Source organism: Xenopus tropicalis, chromosome 2 (genome assembly GCF_000004195.4).
Source record: "Xenopus tropicalis strain Nigerian chromosome 2, UCB_Xtro_10.0, whole genome shotgun sequence".
NCBI classification, from domain to species: domain Eukaryota; kingdom Metazoa; phylum Chordata; class Amphibia; order Anura; family Pipidae; genus Xenopus; species Xenopus tropicalis.
In genome coordinates this window covers 120,524,890-120,549,998 of record NC_030678.2, presented here as the reverse complement: position 1 = coordinate 120,549,998, position 25,109 = coordinate 120,524,890, and the positions used below count along the sequence as shown (strand labels likewise).

General features: G+C 36.5%; 1 protein-coding gene across 1 annotated transcript in view; it reads left to right on the top strand.

Moving 5' to 3' along the window:
- Positions 1–25,109, top strand: part of pcca (propionyl-CoA carboxylase subunit alpha) — a 249,052-nt gene that overhangs the window by 187,486 nt on the left and 36,457 nt on the right. The window contains exons 20-21 of the mRNA XM_002937086.5: positions 3,633–3,731; positions 7,971–8,024. Of these exons, the coding sequence (XP_002937132.1) occupies positions 3,633–3,731; positions 7,971–8,024 (153 nt within the window). The remainder of the gene's footprint in view (positions 1–3,632; positions 3,732–7,970; positions 8,025–25,109) is intronic.

Genomic DNA, 25,109 nt, shown 5'->3' with positions numbered 1-25,109 from the left:
GGTAGGACCTTGCCAGAGTACTGCACAGGAAATTTTAGAAGAGGGAGAAAGGAGCTTCTCTCCTTTGACTGCACGGTGGGTTGATTATACAGACGCTACTACTGCTTGTGCTAGGTGACAGCTTGCTTGGATTTCCTATCATCGAGGCACTGCAGATTCAGGACCGGCAGCAGGGCTGCTGAACTTCTCTCATGGTGGGAGATGCAGCTCCTGCTGGTAGCAGAGTTTGGGGCCATCCTCTCTGTAGGTAGAGGCAGCCTAATACTCAGTGGTGGATATAATGACATAGTGCTGATCTCAAGTCTTCAGTAAGGAACAGCAGATCATAGTAGCGATCTCTTATGGAATTCTGGCTTTGAATATTGCCTTGGGGTGAGGCTGGCAAGGTCCTATTTATTTGATAAAATGTGAATAAATGCTGTGGCCTCTTTTTAACCCATTTCCGGCTCCTGGTGTTTTATTAATGTATGTAACAATGGGGTTCAGAGGAATGGCTGAAGGCGAAGGGCAATTGAGGAGTCCCCTTGTCAAGGAAGCCCTGAAGCTATAAACGCAGGGGCTGCATGACAAGGGATCCGAATGACCAGCAGCCAGATTACACTGGTTTATGTTTAAAGATTGGAAAAATCAGATGCAGCTGTGATTGGGCGAGAAGCAATAAGTTAAGGAGGGGGTAAAGCTGGGCTAGGGGTGGAGAAGGATAGGGATGTGATGTCACAAGAGAAGGAGTTTACTTCCTATCTTCTGAACAGGTAGAAACATCCCACCCACCCTGCCCTTATTTTTGCATATTTTGTAAAATGCCAGGATATTTCCTTCTTTATGCTCTCATATTATCTGTTAATAACAGAATGTGAAAGTTTTCCTATATGCACTGTTATATTGTGGTTTCGGTAACACTATACAGTATGAATGTGAGAGTCTGCATGGTATTATTTATGTTAAATGAAAGTCAAATCCTTGATCCAGGGAATTTTCCGATCGCCAGGTGGGGTCAGGAAGGAATTTTTTCCCTCTTGAGGCATAATTGGCACAGGCTTCAGGCTGGGGTTTTTTGCCTTCCTCTGGATCAAAACAGTTGATATATGTTAATGTATTTTAAGTTGTATCTGTCACAGCAGCGGTAGGACCTTGCCAGAGTACTGCACAGGAAATTTTAGAAGAGGGAGAAAGGAGCTTCTCTCCTTTGACTGCACGGTGGGTTGATTATACAGACGCTACTACTGCTTGTGCTAGGTGACAGCTTGCTTGGATTTCCTATCATCGAGGCACTGCAGATTCAGGACCGGCAGCAGGGCTGCTGAACTTCTCTCATGGTGGGAGATGCAGCTCCTGCTGGTAGCAGAGTTTGGGGCCATCCTCTCTGTAGGTAGAGGCAGCCTAATACTCAGTGGTGGATATAATGACATAGTGCTGATCTCAAGTCTTCAGTAAGGAACAGCAGATCATAGTAGCGATCTCTTATGGAATTCTGGCTTTGAATATTGCCTTGGGGTGAGGCTGGCAAGGTCCTATTTATTTGATAAAATGTGAATAAATGCTGTGGCCTCTTTTTAACCCATTTCCGGCTCCTGGTGTTTTATTAATGTATGTAACAATGGGGTTCAGAGGGATGGCTGAATGCGAAGGGCAATTGAGGAGTCCCCTTGTCAGAAAAAAAAGTTGGGTTGAGGAAACAGTTATAAGCTATTTAAGAAATTTGTTATATAAAACAGCTAAGTACTTGCTTAAGAATGACTTCACTTGCCAGAATATATGCTTGTCTGTAGTAGAAATGTAATACAAGAATAAAGGCATATTTATTTTGGCTCATGTCCTGATATGGTATGATGGCTTATATGATGTTTCAGCAAACAACAATAAAAGTACTCACTGAACTTAGGTGATTTATATATTTTTTTTATCATGACAGAGGAAATAGGTAATTAATTTCCGGTGCCAAAACTGTTACTGGGTGTGCTTTGTTCCTCCCCATTTACGTACATTGGAAAATTAAATGTTCAAAACAACTTATGGAAACTCTTTCTCATTCATTGTTATATAAATATGCTTAAATATATGTATTAATTGTGTAACATGTTCAATAGTATATATATTTTTCATAGCCAATTAACAATATAGTATATATTTTTTCTCAATCCCCCATCCTTGCAAGTGTGCAGTTTTGTATCTTTGTTTCTGTAATATATTCTATTGCATTCTTAACATGTCATATTCTTAAACTGTTACCAGGATTTTGTATGGTATTTTTTAGTTTTCATTTGATTTTGTTCTTCGCTTTCTATAAAATAATTATTTCAAGTAAGTAAAACATTGTGTCAAAAGGGTTTTAATTTGCGTGTCACATTACACAGACTCTGATTCTGTACCATTGTCTTTTGTTTTTTTTAAATACAGTTTCCTCTTTAGGCAGTGATTGAAACACAGCTACTTCCTATATACCTGAATGCGAAATATGATTTCTGCCAGAGAGAGTAGAGATTTCAGTCAGGTATTTCTCAGGAACATGGAAGGGAGCTTTTAATAATAACAAACAGAGACAGATATGTATGTTCTCCGTGAGCTGATAAAGGTGCTCCCAAACACCTGTACCTTTCTGTCCCTAAACTCTTAGTGCTATTACCTTTTTATGTGTATTCTGGACATCACCTAGTAATAGGGGCAAGGTACTAGTATGAAGTACTGGGTATTTGTAGCACATTTATTTTTATGTATAATCAAGGTTTGAAGCTTTCCTGGATTGTCTTTCACGTTCCTTACTCTCATTGTATGTACTTTCTGACAAATATAGTCGTTTTTGTACATATCCCATTTTCATAACCTCATCGACCCTTGCTCAAACTTTATAACAACATATTCAAATTGCTTGCCTTAATTACATATGAAAGGAAAATAATATCACTGTCAAAAGGATTTTATAAAGACTTAATCTGAATTTAGTAACGAATAAAGCAGTTGTTTTTGTTGTCTTTTCTAATGTGAATTTGAAATGGAGGTCTGACTATTTTTCAGAGAAAAGGGAATGTTTAATTTAAGGGTAAAGCCAGGTACTGTTAATGTTGCAATAACTTGGTTTATGGAATACTTTGGGAAAATTATTTTCTGCTGATACATACGTCACTCTTATCACATTATCAACTTGTCAGTCAGACCTTTTCCTACAATATATTTTCTCATATTTATTTAAGTTTCACTCTATGAGACACAATTAACATTTTTTTCCAGTATATAATTAAGATACACCAAGAAAAATTTCTGTTATGTTCCTTGGGGATCATCATATATGCAAAACTTGGTCTATGGATTACAAAGTGTCACCTCGGTTTACGCACATTACTTGTCTAATTGCATTAAATGTAGCATGTCCACAAATATTTAAAAGTTGTTTATATTCTGTAAATCACTTGATGCAGCAGTACTCCGAGGCAGCTGTTCACAGGTCTTTCACCTCTCCCCAGAGATGACTGGATGCTTGCATAGTCGGGCCCTGTCTTTTATAGCAGAAGTGGTGAACATGGCAGGTTTTGTAGGAGCCATCTGTTTAAAATAACTTTTGCTTTGTGTGCAATAATGAACTTCAGATAAGCTTTATGTCTGTCTTTATCTAACAGACTGGTATTATATCTTAACAGGTGGAAATTGATGGGACAACACTGAATGTGTCCAGTGAGTGGAACCTTTCTTCATCCTTATTGTCAGTCAGCTTTGGTGACGCTCAGAAGACCATTCAGGTAAAGGGTTCTCTTTTTTGTGCTTTATGCATTATTGTTAAAGCAAACACTGTTCTATTTGAACAGTTTTCTGCAATACCATATTATAGATATAGTATTTGTGTTTTAGTTTAAGGGACTTAATATCTGTAAAAATCTGGTATCAAGAAGAAATGACAAAGCATGTTAAAGCTGTTTCTGGTCATTAGGAAGCTGCAGTCAGTTCTCAGTCCAAAACAATTAAGGATTTATTTTCCCAATTGTTATACAGAAAAGACCTAAATAGCTGCTTTCAAAAACACTGTAATAAGTCACATTATGGAGTAACAATTTAAAATTCTGTTTCCCCTATTCAGTGATGAAGTGAGCAGTTTGGATGTCCCTGCCAAGCTATGAACAGCTAAAATTTGTTATAGTGGGCTTATGATCCATTCTTTGTTGGGGCAGAAAATAACTTCTGCCAGGCTTAGTCCATATAAAGCATATTATAAGCAATACATTCTATAAAATATTGTTTTCAGATGGCCAGGATTTAAATATAAGCCTTCCTCACTACAGTCCCCCCCACCACCATCCTTTTTGAATGGTATTGCTGCCTATATCCACCTGCATACAGCTGCTATTCAGGGACCCTTAGTTTGTTTCCTGCTTACTGAAAATGTCTAGTTAGAGCACAATATTGTATTCAGTTTGAGAATGTGCTATGTACCCATTCCAAGTCTCTGTATTAAGCAGATTGCAACAAGCAGTAGCACTGAAATTCATTGAATAAGTCATTGATACTCAACTAGGTGGAACTAATTTCCTGTGGCAAGGCAGCTGAGTTCGAAGTAGTTGTGTTCAGACCTCTTGTTGCCTGAAAGAAAGTGACAAATTACATTAATTGCAATCTGATCAAAGGTTACATTAATATATGTAGTGAAGTGGAAAACTGCACTTCTCTTTAAGACAGACATAGATCTTGCCTTGATCTAGTTTGCTGGGATAAGCCAAAACATTATAACATTTCAGAATGTATTGAATTAACTATCACTCAATCCTCCTTCTTTTCTGTAGAAGGGAACCCCATTGTCACCATCACTTCTCATTATTTATATTTTGAATCTCTGCTTTGTCTTTTCAGTTATAAAATGTGTTTATGGGGAGCAATTTTGATATAAATATAAATATATAAATATATATATATAGATATAGCTATTAAAGTATCAGTATTTTAAGATTTAGAAACCCTTAGCAGAATGTTATGTTCTAATATGCATTGTGTTGTTTTATTTTCCAACTGCAGCATTGAGTTGTGTTTTATCATAGACTGTCTTAGATTAAATTAAAAACACATCTCATTTGAAGCTGCTAAATAATTTGTACCTATCAAGAAATACTAATGCCCTAATATACATTTTTTTGTTCTTGTACTCACAGATTTTATTTAAATTGGTAAAGCAGTTTGCACTGTATATATCAACCTCACACAAAAATAGGGGTACAATGGTAGTTATACTATTTGCATACTTACATGTTTTAATTTGGTGTTATTTTTTTGCTATTTTTTCCCTTTAGATTTATAAACATTTCCATCCCCCTCTTTTAAATGCTGGCCCCAAATGTCATTGTTAATTTAAGAAATGTATTTTTTAGGTATTGTCCTACTCTGAATACAAAACTCAACTGAATTCAGTGTACGTATGGGTTATTTTACAAGCAGCTGCGCTGTGTGTTTGTTGAAGATCTCTATGCCAAGTGCCCTGCCCTATGTACAGAATAAAGATTAAGGCTTTTTTACTCACAATATAAAGATGCTCCAATTATCTAGTGTATTTAATTGAGGACCACCTTGTTTTCTTAGTGTTTTGTTTAATAGCAGACCCTCTTCTTATCAAACCATACAGCTTTTCTTTAGAGTGTGGGCAGTGACCCCAGTCTGCTCTTCTAGTCACTTGACTTAAGTTCCTGACTTTCCATTAGCTGAAGCGTAAGGGTACATATTCCTTTTTACATAACTTCTTTTACATTGTAATCTCTCTACTTGTTTATTTAAAAGTTTTATTCTTTTTATTTATCTGCTAGAATTGGGAAGCTAAATAGTTAGCAATACAAATCAAGTGCTGTTCTGAAATAGCATTAATAGCTATTTTTCTGTTGGACCTAATTAAACACAATAGTCCAAAGAGGGGTAATTAGGGTGGAGTGTTAATATAATGATAAAAGGTCTGTTATTTTCTTTTTTCATGCTGCCACATACTGACAGCTTATCAAGCCTGCGGCCCTTGTTTGTTTTGGCTCTCTGTCTGTTCAGTGTCGGAACTCAGTGCTTTGTTCATCTTTGCACTTTCCAAAGGGCCTGTTTCTGTTTATTAGAAGCTGTGGGAAAAGTGCATGTTCCAGTTTCCTTTTATTAAAGCAAATGTTGGGATTTGTACAAAATTTTGTATACCTTTTTTTCCATCCCATTTATCAACGACATAGAAAAATGTCAGATCTTGGCACAGCTTCCTGTGTATTTCACATGATACTGCAGTCATTTGATGTAATCAGTTTATTAGGAGAATCATTCATTTTTTTCCATGATGGTATTAGCAGAATGTAAATCTCTGTTATGCATTATTACAGTAATATAAGTGTTGCGCCTTACATAAAACAATTAGCAATGTGCCTAATGTAGCTGGCTTTTCCCTTGTTAAAAACACATGTCATTACAATAAAAGCAAATGCATATAGAATGAGAAATGTAATTGCTGGAACAAGCTATGTCTTTATTAGAGTACAATTTACCCACATAGTCACTTGTGTAATATACATTATGACAATCTCTATTGCAACACCAATTGCTTAAATTAAAGTCCATTTACGGAGAGAATAATTTTTAGTTTATTGGAGTCATATAGTTTTATGTTTTTAGTATCTAAATCTGTCAGTAGTTTTGTCTTTGGGATATTTTCAGTTTGTTGTGCTTCTTGGGTTTAATATTTTAGCACTTTATTTAACTATCTTAACTATACAGCAAAAGTGTGAGGCCTGCATATATTAAAAAATAGAAAAGGGAAGCAAGACGAAAAAGAAAACTGTTAAACAAATATTGCTGCATTGTATTATTAAAAGATATAATCCAGCTGATGTATATGTATGAGAAGTTCGGCAGATAAGAATAGAGGGCCTTTGGCCACCTTGTTATATGCACAATAAATAGATTTACTGCTTCCAATCCTGGCATCCAAACTAATATAACGTAAAAATTGCAGGAGTCCAAAAGGGATTGATATGGGCATGCTTGGAACCTACCCTCAACCTCTCTCTTATCTAGTTTTTTCCAGCAGACTCCCAGCTACTGCTCCTTCCTATACTGCATTTTGCTCTGGCTGACAGTGCCCTGTACACAAGTACTGTGGGGGAAATGTTAGTAAACCATTAATGGGACAATCAAAGCATCTTTGAATTCCTTGAGTGTATTAGTCTCATCTGCTGTCAGTTTCTGGCTCAACAGATCATGTCAGGGAAGGCATTCAGGTAACCAATACACTGAAGGTATTGAAAGAAGGTGCCTTGCAAAGTTCTCACTGGCCTTAATATATATATATATATATATATATATATATATATATATATATATATATATATATATATATATATATAATGTTCCACCATCGGCACTCGCCAATCAAAAGACAACGGCTGGGTGCTGACCCTCAAAACACATCCAATCCTTAGAAAGCACTCACAGCATAAATATCTCTATAAACAACGTCCTTTATTCTGACATAATATCTACGTGTTTCGATCCCCACGGGACCGTCATATATCTATCTATATTTATATATAGATATAAAACACCACTAGCTCTTGTCCACCTTACAATGTGGCCAACTACCGCCATCTCAGAGCAGGTAAGATTGAGTTAGCATTGGGTTTTGTAAGTGTGAATGAAAAACACAAGTATATTTGAAATAGTTAAAATGGTTTAAACTGCACATATTAATTTATGGTACACTCCCAGTCACAAAGTAAACCTTTGCAACAGGTGTCTTGCTTATTGGTTTCAGGGGTCAGGTTGTACAACCCATTTAAAAATGTTTTTTTTTTATTTTTTTTTGCTGTGGAATGAGTTCCTTTAACCTAATTTGTTTAGCTTTAAAAAATCAACACAATCAAAGTCACTTATAGTGATAAACAATTGGAGAGAGCCACAAATGATAATTGGTTGCTGCAGTGTTATTGTGTCCATAGCCTTTGAACTATAGCTTACGCAGGCATTCATTACTTTTTTAGTGTCTTTCTCGAGATGCTGCGGGAAATCTAAGCATACAGTTCATGGGCACAGTGGTAAGTAAAATATTGATTTCAAATGCAATTAATCCTTTGTTGTATGCCTTTGATCTGATGTTTATTATCTTTTCATATAGGCCTGCTTATTTTGCAGTAGTTTATTCAAAATGTTGCAGACTTTATAACCATGTAAAACTTAAACATACTAATAATAAAGTATAGTAAGTTACCACACTTATAAAAGGATGAAGGAGTAATAGTGCATTAGTATCATTGGGGATACCTTACCCTGTGGAACAAGTAAACTTTTTTCCCTCATTTAGCATTGCATGGATCACACCTATTTCTACATCGAGGCAATGCAGATGCATGACACATAGAAAACTCTTGTTCAAACGTGTGTTGACTTACCAATGGCTCCTGAAGGCCAGTTAGCTCAATTGTTACCTCCCTTCCATAACTTTCTGTGAAATACATGAACCATTACATCCATCCTTAACCTTATCAAAAGATGTGGTGCTTTCTTATACATTATTATTATTGATATTATTAACATATTTCCAAGTGCTATAGACTTGTTGTTCTGGGCTTTATGCAATAATCTCTCTGTAAGAAGGAAGACAAATCTAACCTGGACACACACAGGCAGTCGTTTAGGATATCTGAGCGGCCCATGATCCTTTGTCAGGTATTGAACAATTGGCCCACTTGAACAAGTGCTTTATATCTAGTTGCATATAGTACCCTTATTTATGGCAGCGTGCAGGTTTGCTCTAATTAAGAGGTATGTAAAAGTAAAGACTTAGCCACATGTAGTTGTTACTGTAATGGGTAAACGGGACAAATAGCAGGTCAAGGGTTCTGGTTCCTTAAGTTATTTCTGAGATACTATTCTCTTTAAGAAAGATAGAATTAATGCTATGCTGCATCTTAGCCAGGTGCACAACAACAAAAGTTTTCATACAATCCATAAATTTAACCATATTGCAGATGGATACTGCCTTTGATTCATTATTTGTAGTTCTTCATGGTCAGGAATAGCAGTTTGCATTAAATAGAAATTACCAGATAATATCAACATCTGCATTTTCTGCCGCTGTGTTCTAAATAATAAAAATATCAGAAAAAAATATTTGGTATGTGTCGCTTAAATCCTCTTGACAACTCCACTCAGACAAGATTATTATTATTGCTTATAAAAATGGTATACTCCATGCTTTCTCAGTCTTTTGCAATTGTAATCACATACATTAGGATGTTTGACTAAAGTGTAGCATTAATATTATCTTTAATTTGACCCATCTGTATCTGCTCAGTGAGATGTCAATGTAAGCATTTAAAATTTAACAGATATTAATGCTAGCATCGAAAACAATTTCAAACTCAATCAGTGTAATATGGGATGATGCAATGAATATGATAATTTATGTTGCTGAATGGTATCATCTTAGCAGGAATATATGCAAATATATGACCCTTACCTAGTTTTAATGGAAGCTATGCTGATAGATTTATCAGTTCTATTAACGAACTTTGGGGAACTTTGGAATTTCAGCAATTGTTCCCTTGGAGGCTGAAAAACAAACTTGATCTCATACTGGGACCATTCTGGTCTGCATATTTCCATAATTTGCCTTTGCTACTAATATGACAGCAAGAGGCAAATAACTGTTTCTAATAATATCAAATGGAGTTGAAGAGGACAGCATTTTAATGTAGTAAAAAGACCTCCCTGTGGGGTTGTTATTGCTACTATTGAACAGCAGTTACACAGTTGCAATAGTAGCCTCATAATTGATTTGTTTAATTAGCAAGAGATGAAGCTTGTGTGGTGCCTTGCCTTTTATCAGTGTCTGCTACTTGCCAATGAATATTAATATTTTATGTCATAATGCTACTTGTTAATTGAAGGTTTTCAAGAATACTTTTTCATAGTTTGGTTTGTTCAAACAAATTTTAAGTGTGTAATTTCTGGCCTTGTATTAGTCATCTATTTAAAAACCTTACATTGTAGATCTGAACAAGCAGACATCCTCTGATCATTACAGTTTTGCATGTGGGACAATTTTTATGATACTTCTTTATATCTTTACAGGTTATGAGCTAAAAACGAATTCCCTTGACAGCTTTTAGTAGGTGGTCACTTATCCAGTGACATAGGTCCATGGCCACTTGATCTGATGAGGTGATATGAAAAGATTGGCATGGTTCAGAAAAACTGGCACATTGTTAATGTGGTGTCCTTAATCAAAAACAGTTTCTGGTTCGCCGCTTCATAACTATTGGCCCATTTGTTTGACACCTGTGTAGGAAAGGCAGCAAGCAAGCAGAGTTGGGGAAAGGGCCTGGGTTTAGGATCAAAAAGGCAGAACCAAACTACAGTATACAAGGTACAAGAATCCAGGAGCACGGTCAAAAATCTGTAAAGTATAACTTGAGTAATAACTACATAATTGGAAGATATCTGAGCCACGATATCAAGAAAAGCTACATCAGGTTATTCGTTTGACCCCTGGCAACATACATGCTGATGTTGCGTTATATATATAAGCCAACAAGGAGTTCTATGATCACATAAAAACATGAGGCTGAAGGCTGAGTGCTTTTATACAGTTCATGGCACTCTGAAGTGACTTATAATATCATATTATTAACTGGGGGTAATATATTTATTTTTTAAACAAGTTTCAGTGAGCCATGACAGAAATTACATCACTGAGTACAGATTATAACTGATGACATCACTAATTGCTAAGCACCATTTATAGGGATATTTTTTACAGGGTATTCACAGCTCTTTTGTATTATATATTGATTTTGGAAAATATAAGGATATTATAGGTCACTGAGGTCATGGAACTCCGAGGTGACGTCTCATATCCTCATGTTTTTCAACAGGGGGACACTTTATTTATTATAATACATAAGTTTCAGTAAGTCTGACATCACTAAGCACAGTTTAGTAGGAAAGTTCTTAAATGCAGAAGTTTGGGCAAACTTACAAAGATTGCTGAACTTTTTTCAGCTTGAAACCCCTCGTGATCAGTAAACTCACGCAGGTTTTTCTTTATGATTGCCTGAGCAGGAAGTTCAGGCAATCATAAATGTGATCCTAAATATATCACACTGTCCTCTTAGTACACAGGTGCTTTCCAGGTTCATCTTTGCATATGCACATCAACTCTGTATCATCCCCTGCTTTAATATTGTTTGGAATTTACATGATGTTATCTATTCTGCTAATATAAAATTATATCATAGTAGTTGAAGAAAGGCATATATAGGTGAACAATTCTTAATGACTGCAAAAAGTTGCATTGCATTGCAATTTGTTCTGATTTCTTTAAATATTTACTTTGTATGTCCCTTTTTGTTAAATAGGCTTCCAGACCATTTTTTTCAGACCAATGAATCAATCATTACCTCTGGTTTTGGTACTATATTTTAAAACCTAAAAATCCTTTACAATAAAAAAAAATCTTCGTATAGATCATATTCCATCTAAGGTACAAGAAGAATAATCAGAATTTGTTAAAGCTTTTACTGTAAAACTGGCCTTACAGCAGGGGTGGGCAAAGTTTTTGGCTCGGGGGCCACATTGACTCACAGGCGGGCCAGGCCGGGCCAACGTCCTCCCACCAGCTCCCCCCCACCCCCCAGCATCCTCTATCTCCCCGACCTGCGGCTCCCTCCATCGTTCGGCTGCGTTTGTTTCCCAGCTCCCCGTTGCATCCTTTTTTATGGTTGCGCCCCCTGCGTATACAGCACGCACGAAGCGCAACCAATCAGGGCCCAGAAGTTATTTAAAGGGACCCGGAGTCGGCGGGCCGGATTAAAAAGGCCAACGGGCCGGATGTGGCCCGCGGGCCGTAGTTTGCTCACCCCTGCCTTACAGGGTGATATTGCCTGCTGAATCAGCTACACCTTGTCAAGTCACTAATTTATGGGGCCAAAACAATGTCTTTCCCTATGAGCATCTTGTCAGAGGTTGACTTATTGCTGTTCTAGGGGCAAAACAATCAGTTCATCCTATTTTGGCCCATCACCTAGGTGGATAAATTACATAAAATCCAGTCATTTGGTGGCCTCCCAAACAAGCAGGTCTTTTCATATATGGTCATCTTTGGGTATCTTATCCATTTTTCATTTTGATCAGTTTTCTGAACTATTGCAGCCAACAGTCAAGATTTTGCCTCACCAGTGATTTATGCATAGGCAGAATTACATTTGCCTCTCTTGCATTGCAGTATACTTTGTAACATAGTTTATTATCAGCTGTCATGTCCAAATCATTGATTGTTTGTATTAAGTGCAAACAAAATGTTATGGACTTTGCTTCTTGAGTAGTTTGCATTCATTCTTTTCCTTTATACCAATATGACTGTCTTTTGTTTAACCCACTCGACACATACGTAATGCAGTAAGCAGCTGCTTATGTGGACCATGCATAGGGCTAAGCAGTATACCTGGCTCAGCTAAGCATCTAAAAAAATATGCTTACGCAAACTGTGGGGAATGGGGAGGAGTAATTAAAACATGCATTTTACATAATTTGGCTAATATAAATGAAAAACCTCACAGACAGAGTTGTCCCATTTATCATGCTGTCCTGGAGTACAAAGTGCAAAAACAGATGGAAATTTAAATTTATAAATGTGCCATACAAAAAAAGATGTGCACCACGCTATAGTTAGTACTTTATGTCAGCCTTGTTGCATCTTGGCCTAGCATGATTGAGGCTGTAGTGGCAAATAATGTGAGTTAGGCACAAAGGACAACACTATTGGGGCCATAGGACATGGCTTATGTCTAACTGCGTTCTGCACCTCAAGGTGTAGGCCAGTTGCAGCCAGCATTATCCAATGCTCCTTAATTTGCATGTCTGAATGGTGCACAAGTTGGGGGCACTGCAAAATGAAATGCAGTCAGGGATATATTAATGGAGCTCAGAGAAACATTAATGGCTAGTGGTGGGTCAACATGCTCCAAAACAGAGTGTAAAAACTTGTAGTAATTTCAGCAAGCTTTGAAGGAAGGGTGCAAAGTGCAAAAGAGACTCAATTGTAAAATTTAAAAAATTCAAGAAAGACGTCCCAAGCATTCTGCATAATAGGTTCCATACCTGTACTTAAAGCAGGAAGCAAAATATTGATGCATAGCTTGCATCTATTGGCAGAAGAAATTTTTTTCTGCCCACATAAATATATATTGGAATTTTGGGAAAGAAAAGTTTGGCAAAAAAACAAACCATTGCATATTGTCACAATAACTGCACTTTGCTGCAACTAAATGAGGGCTTGTGGTGCTGAGACACTGATTTTTTTTTTCTATAGATGTTTTAATTGTCTGAATTTTACAAGTACATTTTAGTGAAGTTAAATTTTAAGTTAAAAAAATAACGTAGGGAGGGTTTGTTTAAAAAAAAAAAAAAGTCATCTGTGCCTGAAGAAACTTTGAAACCAAATTCTTGATTCTCAAATTGTTTTGCTTGGCACAGTAGTCTTCCTTGGATAAAACACTTAGATGCTAAGCAGTTCCTTTAATTTTTCTGGGCTTGGTTACTTTTTATGGTAACACACACTAGGCAGGAAGGTCATTGTAATGAGGCTACATAAGAAAAACATCATGAAAAGAAAGTTAGGATTGAACATATTTCTTATTTTAATCATTTTATGAGATCTCTGGAGTACATTAATATTCTGGCAAATCTCCTGCTTGATGGTTCAGCAGATGAACATAAAGGTTAACAGATTTCAGGTTTCTTTGCTAGTAGCTTTAAATACTGCTATCTGTGTTGTTATATGTGTAATGTGCCCCTGCTCTAATACTTTCATTCATTTTAAAAAAATAGGTTTTTTTTCCAAGTTTTTCACAGAAAGGGTTTAAAGACTCCTTTTTCATTATACAGTTAGTCATTAATACTGAGTCAGTTATTATTGATCCCTCTCCCTCTGCGATTCTGCTATTGCTGTGTTTTATCTTATAGCAGCAGAAATGTCAAATAAGCTTTTTAGTAATGTTTGAGGGTTTTTTGGGTTTCAAATATTTACTGACATTTTTAATAAAATAGTATTAAACAGGCAGTATTATATTTGTAAAAACAAATAGCATTTTTTTATGAGTAGGAAGGATAAACATAGGGTACCCCCCAAGTGGCTATGTGGGGGTCAGAAACATCCGCAATACTCTGTGAAACCAATCATATGTTTGCTGAAAAACAATAGACTAGTGTGTGCCAGCAGGCCTGAAACCTTGTCCTTGTGGGTTTGGGTCCACAAATTATTCTTATGGCAAGTTGCAGATGGGTTGCAGTCCCAATTATTCCTGGGACACTCCCCTCTGGGGATGTCGTCTCCTGGCCTTGTCCCTTTGGTTTTAAATTCTCTGGTGAAGGATCTGCAGTTCATGCCATAAAGACTAATAAACCTGCCACACCGGATGATGTCAGAGTTGGGAGGTTGGGGCACGGGTATACAAATCATGGCAGCAGAGCAGTCTGGGTTGAGGGCAGATTATGCATGAGTTGAATATTTGTACAACAGATCAGTAAATAGTACTAATTATAAGATTGTATAGGTTATTACAAGTCAAGCATAGGTTACTAGTATTATAGGTGATATTACCCCATAAGTCTCTACTCAAGTTTCTGTTAGTACTGAAATTTAAACTCTGTCACCCCCCCTCCTTTCCATGTACTGTATGTTTTGACACACTATAGAAGTCCTTTACAACCACAAGAGCAGTTGCAATTCATGTTGAACTTCAACTGCATCAGTTTTGACACATTGGCCACAACTGTATCCCCTTTGCCACCACAATGCAACATGTCGATTGCAACCAAAATTTACTTTTGCACCTTACTTGTATTTGTTCATGCTTATATACTTTTAGAGAGAGATTGGTATTGCCCCTTAAATCTCTGTGCTGTTCTTCAGTAGGGCCATCTCATTTAATAAAACTTTTTTATGCCTTGATATTTTTTAACCTGTGTTGCTCAAAATTGTAACCCATTGAGTTCCATTCAAACATAGAATGTAATGTCTAAATATCATAATGTGCTGTTCCATGTCATAGACCGATTATTTGACCACATATTAGCAAGTCAGATCACATTAAATTATATCATGTTAAGAAATTTGTGGAGCACTTAGGCCAGCATCAGCTTGACATAAAGTCTGAAGTAAATAATGTGCAGAAACATTACACATGTTCATCTGTTTACCTTCCCTATTCAGTGTAGCCTGCCTTTGTGTGATGCCATTCAGACCATGCTGCATTTGTTTCTATATGCCATTGAATCTACCATACCGCGTTTAATTTTCTTTAAAGTAAAAACATGAAGTATGCACACACAACACTAACGTGCATCTGTATATCCTTTACTTATCCAAACTGCATAGGACTAGAAATTTGTGTTCAATAGTGACACATTTAGGGTAATGTAGTAATAGTACAAAGTTTGCTCTGTCTAGAAACCCATAGTTAATATTTACTGGTCTTTCATTTGAACAGAAGCCTCTGCTATAGGTTACTAGTCCTAGAGTAAACATGTGCCTACTATCTCATTAACTCCACTATGTTGCAACACCTTTCTTGAATCTAGCTTTACTGTAAACTAGACGTTACACTTTTCTCTGGATTGCTAGAGATAAAATTATGTTGCTTGTTACAGCATTGTTATACACTGTATTTATTTATAAAGCACCAACATATTCTGCAGTTCTTTACATAACGGTACATAATAATCGTTACAAAGACAAAACAGTGCAGTAAGTAATGAGCACTCTGCCCCCAAGGCCTTTCAATCTATGCACTTATGATACAGTTGCAATGGTTATGTGTACATTAATAAAAGATCTTACAGACTGTTTTATACTGGGGATATAAATGATCAAATATGAAAAGTTTATATTTTAATATATTCTTGAATCTAGCATTTCTGAAAACATATGTGTTGCCTGTAGTTATAATCACACCTTTATATCATAACTATGTTCATTCAAATTATAAATAGAATTTGCTAATTATGTTATTGTTTCAATTCACCTAAGAAAGTAACGACAGAAAATCTAGGAAAAGGAAACAATTCACTTACATGTGGCAGAGCTTTGATATAGAGGTTAACCTGCCTTCAAAGATTTTTGTTTTAGGTATCAATATTTGTTAAACGGCTCACTTCAAAGACATTTTCACAAAAAAATCAAACAAAAAGAATGCAAAGTTTTCCTGCGATTCTTGTGGTCTGGTTGAGTATTCCTATAAGTAGCTCACATCCTGTAGCCCTTGGTCTCAGGTGGTTAGCTTTTGTTTGGAGCACACATGCTTGGACAGCCGTGTCACTATAGTCTGGAATTATTGCAAGTATCCCAGCAATTTATTCTGCCTCTCACGTAGCAATATTATTTTAAGCAAAGTGAACAAGAGTACAGATGTTTGGGGTCATGGCATCTAAAAAATATTCTTTTTTTGCTTGTTTTTATTTTAAGTAAAGCAGATTTACCTCACACTGTATTATCCAAAAGTAATAGTGGTGCTGGATCATATTACAGTGTTGTCTTTCAGATCAAAGTTTCACAAGAGAAGAAGAGGGTCTGAACATGCAAAGCCTCAGATCAGTGAATCCGTATTTTAGACTATTCGCCTTCATTAAGGATTTCTTTTTAAGTGAATCAAAAAAATACTTAAAAGGGTGGTAAAATGCATTCTTTCTGAACATAAAAAACATTAAGTTACATTTTAAGTCTGGAGAAAAAATGATTATACAGTATAATAGACCCTCCATGATGTTCAGTCTGATGCTTTTACATTACTTCTCTCCTGCACCAGTTTGGAGACAGGAAGACAGAGGCTGAAGACAAATGAATGTGGTGTGTGTGGCCAAGATAGCAATCCCTATGGTAGGACTTATGCACCATTCTGGCTTTGGTATGCACTTTATTAAACTTGTCACAGCTCCTAGCCTGTACACATCAAATAGATAATCAACTTACTAAGACTGAATCTCCACAAAGCAGTGTACGATATGAGTTGATAATGGTTTGTCCTAGCCAGTTAAACAGCAGTGTTAAAAATGTGTCCTTGTGGCTGCAGCTTCCACATCTTCTAATGGCCTTTGATGAGCATAGGTTGCTTGCAGTCTAGCAGTGGGATTAGTATTTAAACACAGCTGCCAGAAGGCAGCTGATAATTATTGTCTATATTAGGCAGCTGTCCATTTGCCTGGGAAGAGCTTTGTCCTACTTAAATGTGGATAGATGCATATGAGAATTGTAGTATTGTATTGCAGGTGCAAGGATCAAAAGTGACCATTTCTGATCTATGTGGTGTTTAGCAGTATGTTCTCAGTATGAGGAGCCCCAGTCTCCCTCCAGGTATTATGTCTGCATTGCTGGTGCGGTTCGGGCGATTAACAACAGAGTGCTGTACACACTTGTTTTTTTTTCCCCCTTACCAAAGTACACAAAACAGGGTCATGTCTGATTATAGTTTCGATCTGGCTGTAACTTTCAGGGCTTATGATTCCAGTTGGGAGGTGACATTGATATGTAGATGTGCACAAAAACCTACTCCCATAAAGAGAGAAACTGTAATTCTACACAACCTTCCATTATACATTAATTTAACATTTTCATTTGCTGCTTTTGACAGGAATGACTTTTACATAGATCAGGCTAGTTAGATATATAACACAGAAGCCTGTTGATTAACAGACCTGGAGGAATACTGAGCTTCATTGCAAGTCAGAACTAGAAGTGAGTATAGGGAACAGAAAACGATAAACAAATACTGCCTTCAATTTCAATCACATTTGTAAATAAGTTTCAGTCCATAAAAATAAACTTACTTAGAGATAAATTTTCTCCCATGAAAAAGTTGGATTTTGGCTTAGTGATCCATTTAATTTTAAATAGTATCTTTTATTTGGCCTCTATGACATATTAACTTATTTGTAATACAATAAAAATATTTTTAGGTATGGCTAGAGCATCACAACATTGCTAACCACTAAAATGAAGGGAAATAAGTAAATCAAACAAGGCAACGCCTTTCTTCCATACTTGGCAGTTACTTGAAAACCATGTGCAGGGCAGATAATAATCATATTATAAATAGTACCTTTAAAAACATCCAACTGAGGAATAATAATAATAAAGTCTAATCAGTTTGACAGAGCTGAGCTATTAGGATGAAATGCCAGCTGTTCGATTATTGCTTGGGAATGGCATTTTTGGTATGTATGAAGTGTTCAACACACAGTTCTAGTTGTAATTCAAGTTGCATTGTGGGTAAATGCAAGACATTGTGCACTTTGGGCTCTTTTAGTAAACTAGCACCTAAAATATTACTTTTGCAGCTATAAGTGCTCATTTACAATAGGTAGGGACTGCACGGTGCTGACAGAGACATATGTTATGGTGGGTGCATCAGGCAAAATGAGCCCTGTGTATCACAAGTGTCAGACAGCCTCTTCTGAACTTCTTGGATCTCATCAGTAAGGTTTTCTACAAGTACAATAATAATATTCAGAGTAATTGGTTCAAGTGATTGTTGAAAGGTCACTTTAGGTCAGATCTACTAAGTTTTCAGCTTGGGGATTCCTGAAAGATTCTCTGCACTTTATTTTTTTTCTCAAGGAAAAGTGTTTAACAAATTGACACTTTAATCGAAGCAGGTGAATTTCACATTATTGAATGGACTGCTTTGAGCATTGAACTTTAACATCTGAATCAAAAAGTGTTATGGGCTCTTTCTAAATATATGACAATAATTTTCCGTCACTTTATTGTCATACATTGGCCCTTTAATATTTTTTACTGGGACATTTATTTACTGTATAAGATGTTTACATTTTTGGGTAAGGAATACTATTTACCGTAAAATTAGTTCGGTTCCTGGCTAATAGCACTGCCCTGCTGTGCAGATATATACAATACAGCTGCTTATTGTCAATAAATAGGAAGAATGTCTGGGCATACTGAAAAGAATATGAAACTCCAAAATAATGTTATTGGAAATCCAACAATTTTTTTTTGTCAAATCCAGAGAACGTTAATATAGTTCAAGGCAATTTAGGCACCTACAACCATATACATGAATACCATAGAGGTTAGGAGATGAAAACTGCCTCGAGATAAGTTGGGGGTGTAAAAAGATACATGCAGGCCAGCTTGTTACCTTACCAACCAACTCTGGATTTGGAAGAAGGGAAAAATATATGACTGGCTACATTACAAGAAAAAAAATGAACCTATACCTGTGTATACTGTTTGGGATGGAACTAAACCTATTTCTGACTGCAGTAGGAGGAAGAACCAAACTTAGTACATTACTGCCTTAATTGAAAAAGAAAGACCAGAACCAACCCTTTTTGTATTTACATTCAGAAGAGAATATTGCAACCACATACAAAGTGCATATTCATACATTACTAAAAAGCAACAACTTTCAGTGTACATTGTAAGTTTTTCTTATTTTATGTTTCCAAACCAAATACTATGAGGATTTGATACCAAGATATTAGAATAGAAATCTTGTCCTTCTAAACTATCCTAACAGCCCTAAATACAAATTGTCTAAATACAAGAAAGGAATTTTAGGTACAGGTATTGGACCCCTTATCTGGAAACCCATTATCCAGAAAGTTCCAAATTACGGTTAGGCCATCTCCCATAGACTCTATTTTAATTAAATAATGCACATTTTTAAAAATGGCTTCCTTTTTCTCTCTAGTAATAAAACAGTAGTACATAATATAAATATAATATAAACAGTACTTGATATAATTAATCCTTATTGGAGCCAAAACAATCCTATTGGGTTTAATTACTGTTTAAATAATTTTATTAGCAGACTTAAGGTAGAAGATCTGAATTACGGAAAACCCCAGGTCCCAAGCATTCTGGATAACGGGTCCCATACCTGTACATATGCACAGTTGAAACCCTTGTGTATGTGTCCAGCTGTGCTGGTTTCAAATCAGAATCTGCTAGGAGTAATGCTAATTCCATTTTGCCAATGATCTTGTTAGTAATTTTTCCAGTCATGGTCCAAATGGATGAAAAGTTCCACCTGATCATCCTTTTGAGTGACTGCTGAACAACCAAACCTGGGACTGTACTGAGTAGTGCAACTAGCAGTTTAGTTCATGGCCACATTGGTCACAGATCGGAAAAAGACTACTCCTCTTTAGGCTGGTGTCATAGCTGGCGAACTTATGTTGCTGTGACTAGGAACTTTCATCAAATGTTTCCTAATGCAAAATGCAGGGATTGCTTAAATAGTTGATCTTTATGATTTTACCCAAAATACACCTCTATTTACATTTTCAAGTGGCATTGCTGTTGTGCCATAATTGTTGCAATTCCAGTAATGCATATTGGGAATCAGTGGTTATAATTTTTATTCCTTTATCTTTCTTTTGCAAGAACAATTACATTTTATTACTTTAAAACTAAAAATATACCCACATTACCCAGCAATTTCTGTTTTCAGTATCTCATGGATAGATACTTTAAAAGATATTTTTGTTTTATTCAAGCTACTGTGCATATGGAAAGACCGAAATGTACCCAGCAGGGATTAATTTATTAATTGTAGCAGAAAAATCACATAGTTATATTTATTTATGATTTGTGGCATTGTGTAATTTCCAGTTTGCTAAGTAGACTACCTGTTTGTGCTATCCCTCATGTTGCAAACATTACTAATGATATCTCGGTTACTAAATCCAAGGGACACATTTCAGTTCTTACCCTCCTTGATCTCTGTGTTTACATCTGTTGATCATTCTATCATCTTTCAGATTCTCTACACAATGAGTATTTGCAGTAAAGCTGCTACATAGTTCTCTTGCTGCCATCTCGGATACTTTACTTGGTAGAATATCTTGTGTACATCCATTCCTCTCTCCATCCATTTTCTGCATGTTCTTTAGAAGATCTCCTTCACTCATTTCACTTTAGTTATTAGGTTCTTGCAGATGAAACTTTCTTTATCTACACATAACATTGCACAACTGGTTCATTAACACTCTTGTGTAGTTAACATCTATCTGTGCAACTTTTTTTTTCCACCTTAACATGGCTCAGAAAAACCCTTACGACTATGGTAGAGGGTTCAAAGATCAACCAGGTGTTCAACAGCATATAATCAACTACACGCTGGTTTGTTGAATTAGGAAAGCTGCTGCCGTTATCTTAATGATCCATCAAGCAAATCCCACAAATGAAACTTATGAACATTAACTGCTTCAAGAGTATTGTACTTAATTTCATTGTTAAAGAAATAAAACATTTCCAACTTTGTCTCACACAGGAGACTGAATATATTTACTTCATAGACAAGCAAAAATGTATCTACTTAAGTTACTTTTACAGAACAACAATTAGAAACAAATGTGTAGATAAGCAAAAAAACTTGAGAAAAGGATCATTACCTTATCTCACATTCTGTGTGACATTTTCTAGTTAACATCTAGAGTAGACACTATAATGTTGAGGCTAAACACTGTGTTGTCCTGAGTCCTTCCTAGTATGTACACTTTAGTAGATATATTCACCTAGTCGCAAGGTTGTGCTAAATTCTTTTCTTTGTTTTGATGTTTACACTGAAAGCTAAAATAAAGTTAGTTCTTTGGCATTCAGCAGCCGCTCTGTCATACATGGTAGTTCTGCTGATTTTTACCATCCAGTTTGGTGTTCGTTGGCTTATGGACATAGGCATAGTTACCTTACAATAAACAGTACATGAGAAACTGTGATGAGAGAGCTAGGGCAGCATTCTGCAGGAGCCCATAAACAGGAATAAGTGGCAGCCATCTTTTGTGGGATGCAGGTGTGCTTTATGTTAATGCTTTTTTAAGAGGAAGGAAACCAGGGATTAAATTACCTTGCTGAATCTTGTCAAGTATAATTGTTCAGTTACAGACAATTATTCAGAACCATTTTAAGCAAATAAAGAACAATAAAAAAAACTTCTTAAATATTGTATTTCTTGTGCACAATCAGGTTCATTGTTCTCATTTTTTAAGATGATTATAATGAACTGTTTTAAGATATCAGGCAAAGCTATTACATGGATACCAATTTGCTCGAGGGGAGAATTATGTGTATGTATAGGCCATTTTTGTTATTTGTCTTATCTTCTTTAATTGAGCATGCTTTCTGAAAAAGGCAACATTGTGTAAAGGATATGATTACATGCACTATGGACTTGTAACAGGATTAAGGAGCACTGTAAAAAATAGGTGTAAATTCAGTGTTAATGGCAATTTGCAGTTGCTTGTTCTCTGTCTTTCTCATATATACACGATGCCTTGCAATAGCATTTAGAGCCTTGTCCATTTTTCTCATTTGCTGAATAACAAATCATCCTACACTAAAATTTTGTTCTTTGTAATGTTTTATTCCTAAGCACTGACACTCAACACAAGCTTTCTATGTTAGAAAAAATATTTGGAACAATAAAAAAACCTGTCATTTGGGCAATCCTTTCAGGATTACACATTGGCGCATACTACTAAAAAAGTATATTTTTATGAAAATGGTTTATTTAGATGAAGCAGGATTTTACATATGGGCTGTTTTGTGCAATATATTTTTTATAGAGACCTACATTGTTTTGGGGGTATTTTGTTCCTTTAATATGATTGGTGGCCAATTGGTGGGAGCGATGTCTTGTGGGCAGTAAAGGTTATAAATATATAAAAAATCCTTTGGGGAGGCTATCGCTCCTGTGTTCCTTTTGCAGCACTATTATGCATAAACATTATATTGAACTATCTAGTACAGTGCTGTCCAACTGGCGGCCCGCGACCCCCCTCTGTGTGGCCCCCACCTGTCTGGCTGCTTTGATGGCATACCTTTGAGTAAGCTTTAAATGGTATCAGTACTGAGATTAACTGCCCCCCCTGCATGGTTCTCACCTCAGATTCATTCTGTAATCCCTCTGTATTGTTTAAAAATGTAATCCCCTGTGTTTTTCACACCTTTTAATACCTGCATTGTTCACCCCCTGCAGTGTTCACACCTCAAGCTCAGACTGTAATCACTCCCATTGTTCCCTTCTTCACACCTCAGACATAGGTACTGTAGGCAGAGTATGGCACATACAGCCAGCATAGGGCAGGTAGAGTATGGCACACACAGGCATCATAGGTCAGGGAGGGTATGGCACACACAGGAAGGGTAGGGCAGGCAGAGTATGGCACACAGAGGCAGCATAGGGAAGGCAGAGTATGGCACACACAGGCAGGGTAGGACAGGCAGAGTATGGTACACACAGACAGCATAGGACAGGCAGAGTATGGCACACACAGGCAGGGTAGGACAGGCAGAGTATGACACACACAGACAGCATAGGACAGGCAGAGTGCTGCCTGTGTGTGCCATACTCTGCTTGCCCTATGCTGCTTGTGGGAGGTGAACCTGGCAGGGGTTTGTTGTGGGAGTTTGTTAGCAGTTGGAAATAGCCATTAAATGGTCCCTAAGGTGTGTAATTATGTACTGGGGGTTGCTCTGCTATCCACAGGGGAGGAGGAGGCATATGGAATTTAAGGGTATATCTTAATATGACATAATTCTTTCACATATGAATGATGGTTGATATCCCCACAGTAAGGACCAAGCATTTGGGATTTTGCTGTGCTGCCACCATTGTGATAAAATAGGTGTGGTTTGAAGTGGGTGTGGTTTCAAAAAGGGGAGTGGTCAAAACTGGCTTCCATTAGCGGCCCTCCACCATGTATGCTAGAGAAATTCCGGCCCTCGGCACCATAGAAGTTGGACAGCACTGATCTAGTATAAATAAATTTAAAGCAACTGGACTTGTTTGGTAATCATTGAAGACGTTTCACTACTCATCTGAGCAGCTTCTTCAGTTCAACCTTTCCTCGGGGGAACTTTTGGTTTACCCAGGAAAATAATATATTTTTTTTTTCAGGACAACCTAATTTTGGTGTAATTCTGTAACAAGATATAGGCTTCTAAATGGCTAAAACATTTTTTAAAAAAATCAAATTTTCCATAATATAAACACACATACCAGAAACAAAAATTATTTTATGCACAAAAATACAACTGATTGGGAAAGTCCCATGTCTCCTGAATGTGCCAATACCAAATACATATAGTTTTATGGAGATTTCTCACTTGTATAGGTCAAAAACTCCCAGCAGTACAATACCAAATTCCCAAAGCACTGCTTCAGAAAGCTGCATACTTTAGATTTCAAGGCCAAAAAATCAACTAACAGAAGGTTTATCCCATAAAATTACACATTTTTAGAAAGAACAGATTCTGAGGAATCCAGAATAGGCATAATTGTCTGTCTACTCCAAACTATGAAGTCACAATGCTTTCCTAAAATTATTGGTTTTTATCAAAATTTGTGAAATTTTAAAAAAAAAATCACGTCAAAGCTTCCAGTCTATAGTATCTTATCTCCTATAGGTCATAAAGTAACCAAATAAAACACCCTAAATATGAACACCAGGGGTCCACTGAACAGTTTGATGCCCAATATGTATAGGTTTACCAAAGTATGTGGCATGTAGGGGCCCCAATATAAGCATACCCTCATATGATCTATCATTTCAGCTCCTGCAAAATCAACACTTTTACATCATTATATGTGGAATAAAGCTAGAATTAAGTATGCTCACCCCAGAAATCCATATATTTTTGGAAAGTACACATTCTCCTGAATCTAAAATGGGTACCTGTGTCTTTCTACTCCAAAGTACCAAGCCGCAAAGCTTTTCTAAATGTAGCAATTTTGATGACATTTCCAAAAATCCCCTCAAAGCTTCCACTTTGCAGCATCTTATCTCCCACATAGCATTAGGTACCAAGATAAAACATCCTAAATATGAATGCCAGGGGTCCACTGAACAGTTTAATGCCCAATATGTATAGGTTTACCCAAGAATGTGGCATGTAGGGGCCCCAATGGGAACATACTGCCATATGATCTGTCATTTCAGCTTCTGCAAAATCAACACATTTACATCCTTTATGTGGGATAATGGTACAAAAAAGTACACTCACCCAGAAAGCCATATATTTTTGGAAAGTACACATTCCCCTAAATCTAAAATGGGTACACATTTCTTTTTACTCCAAAGTACCAAGCTGTAAAGCTTTC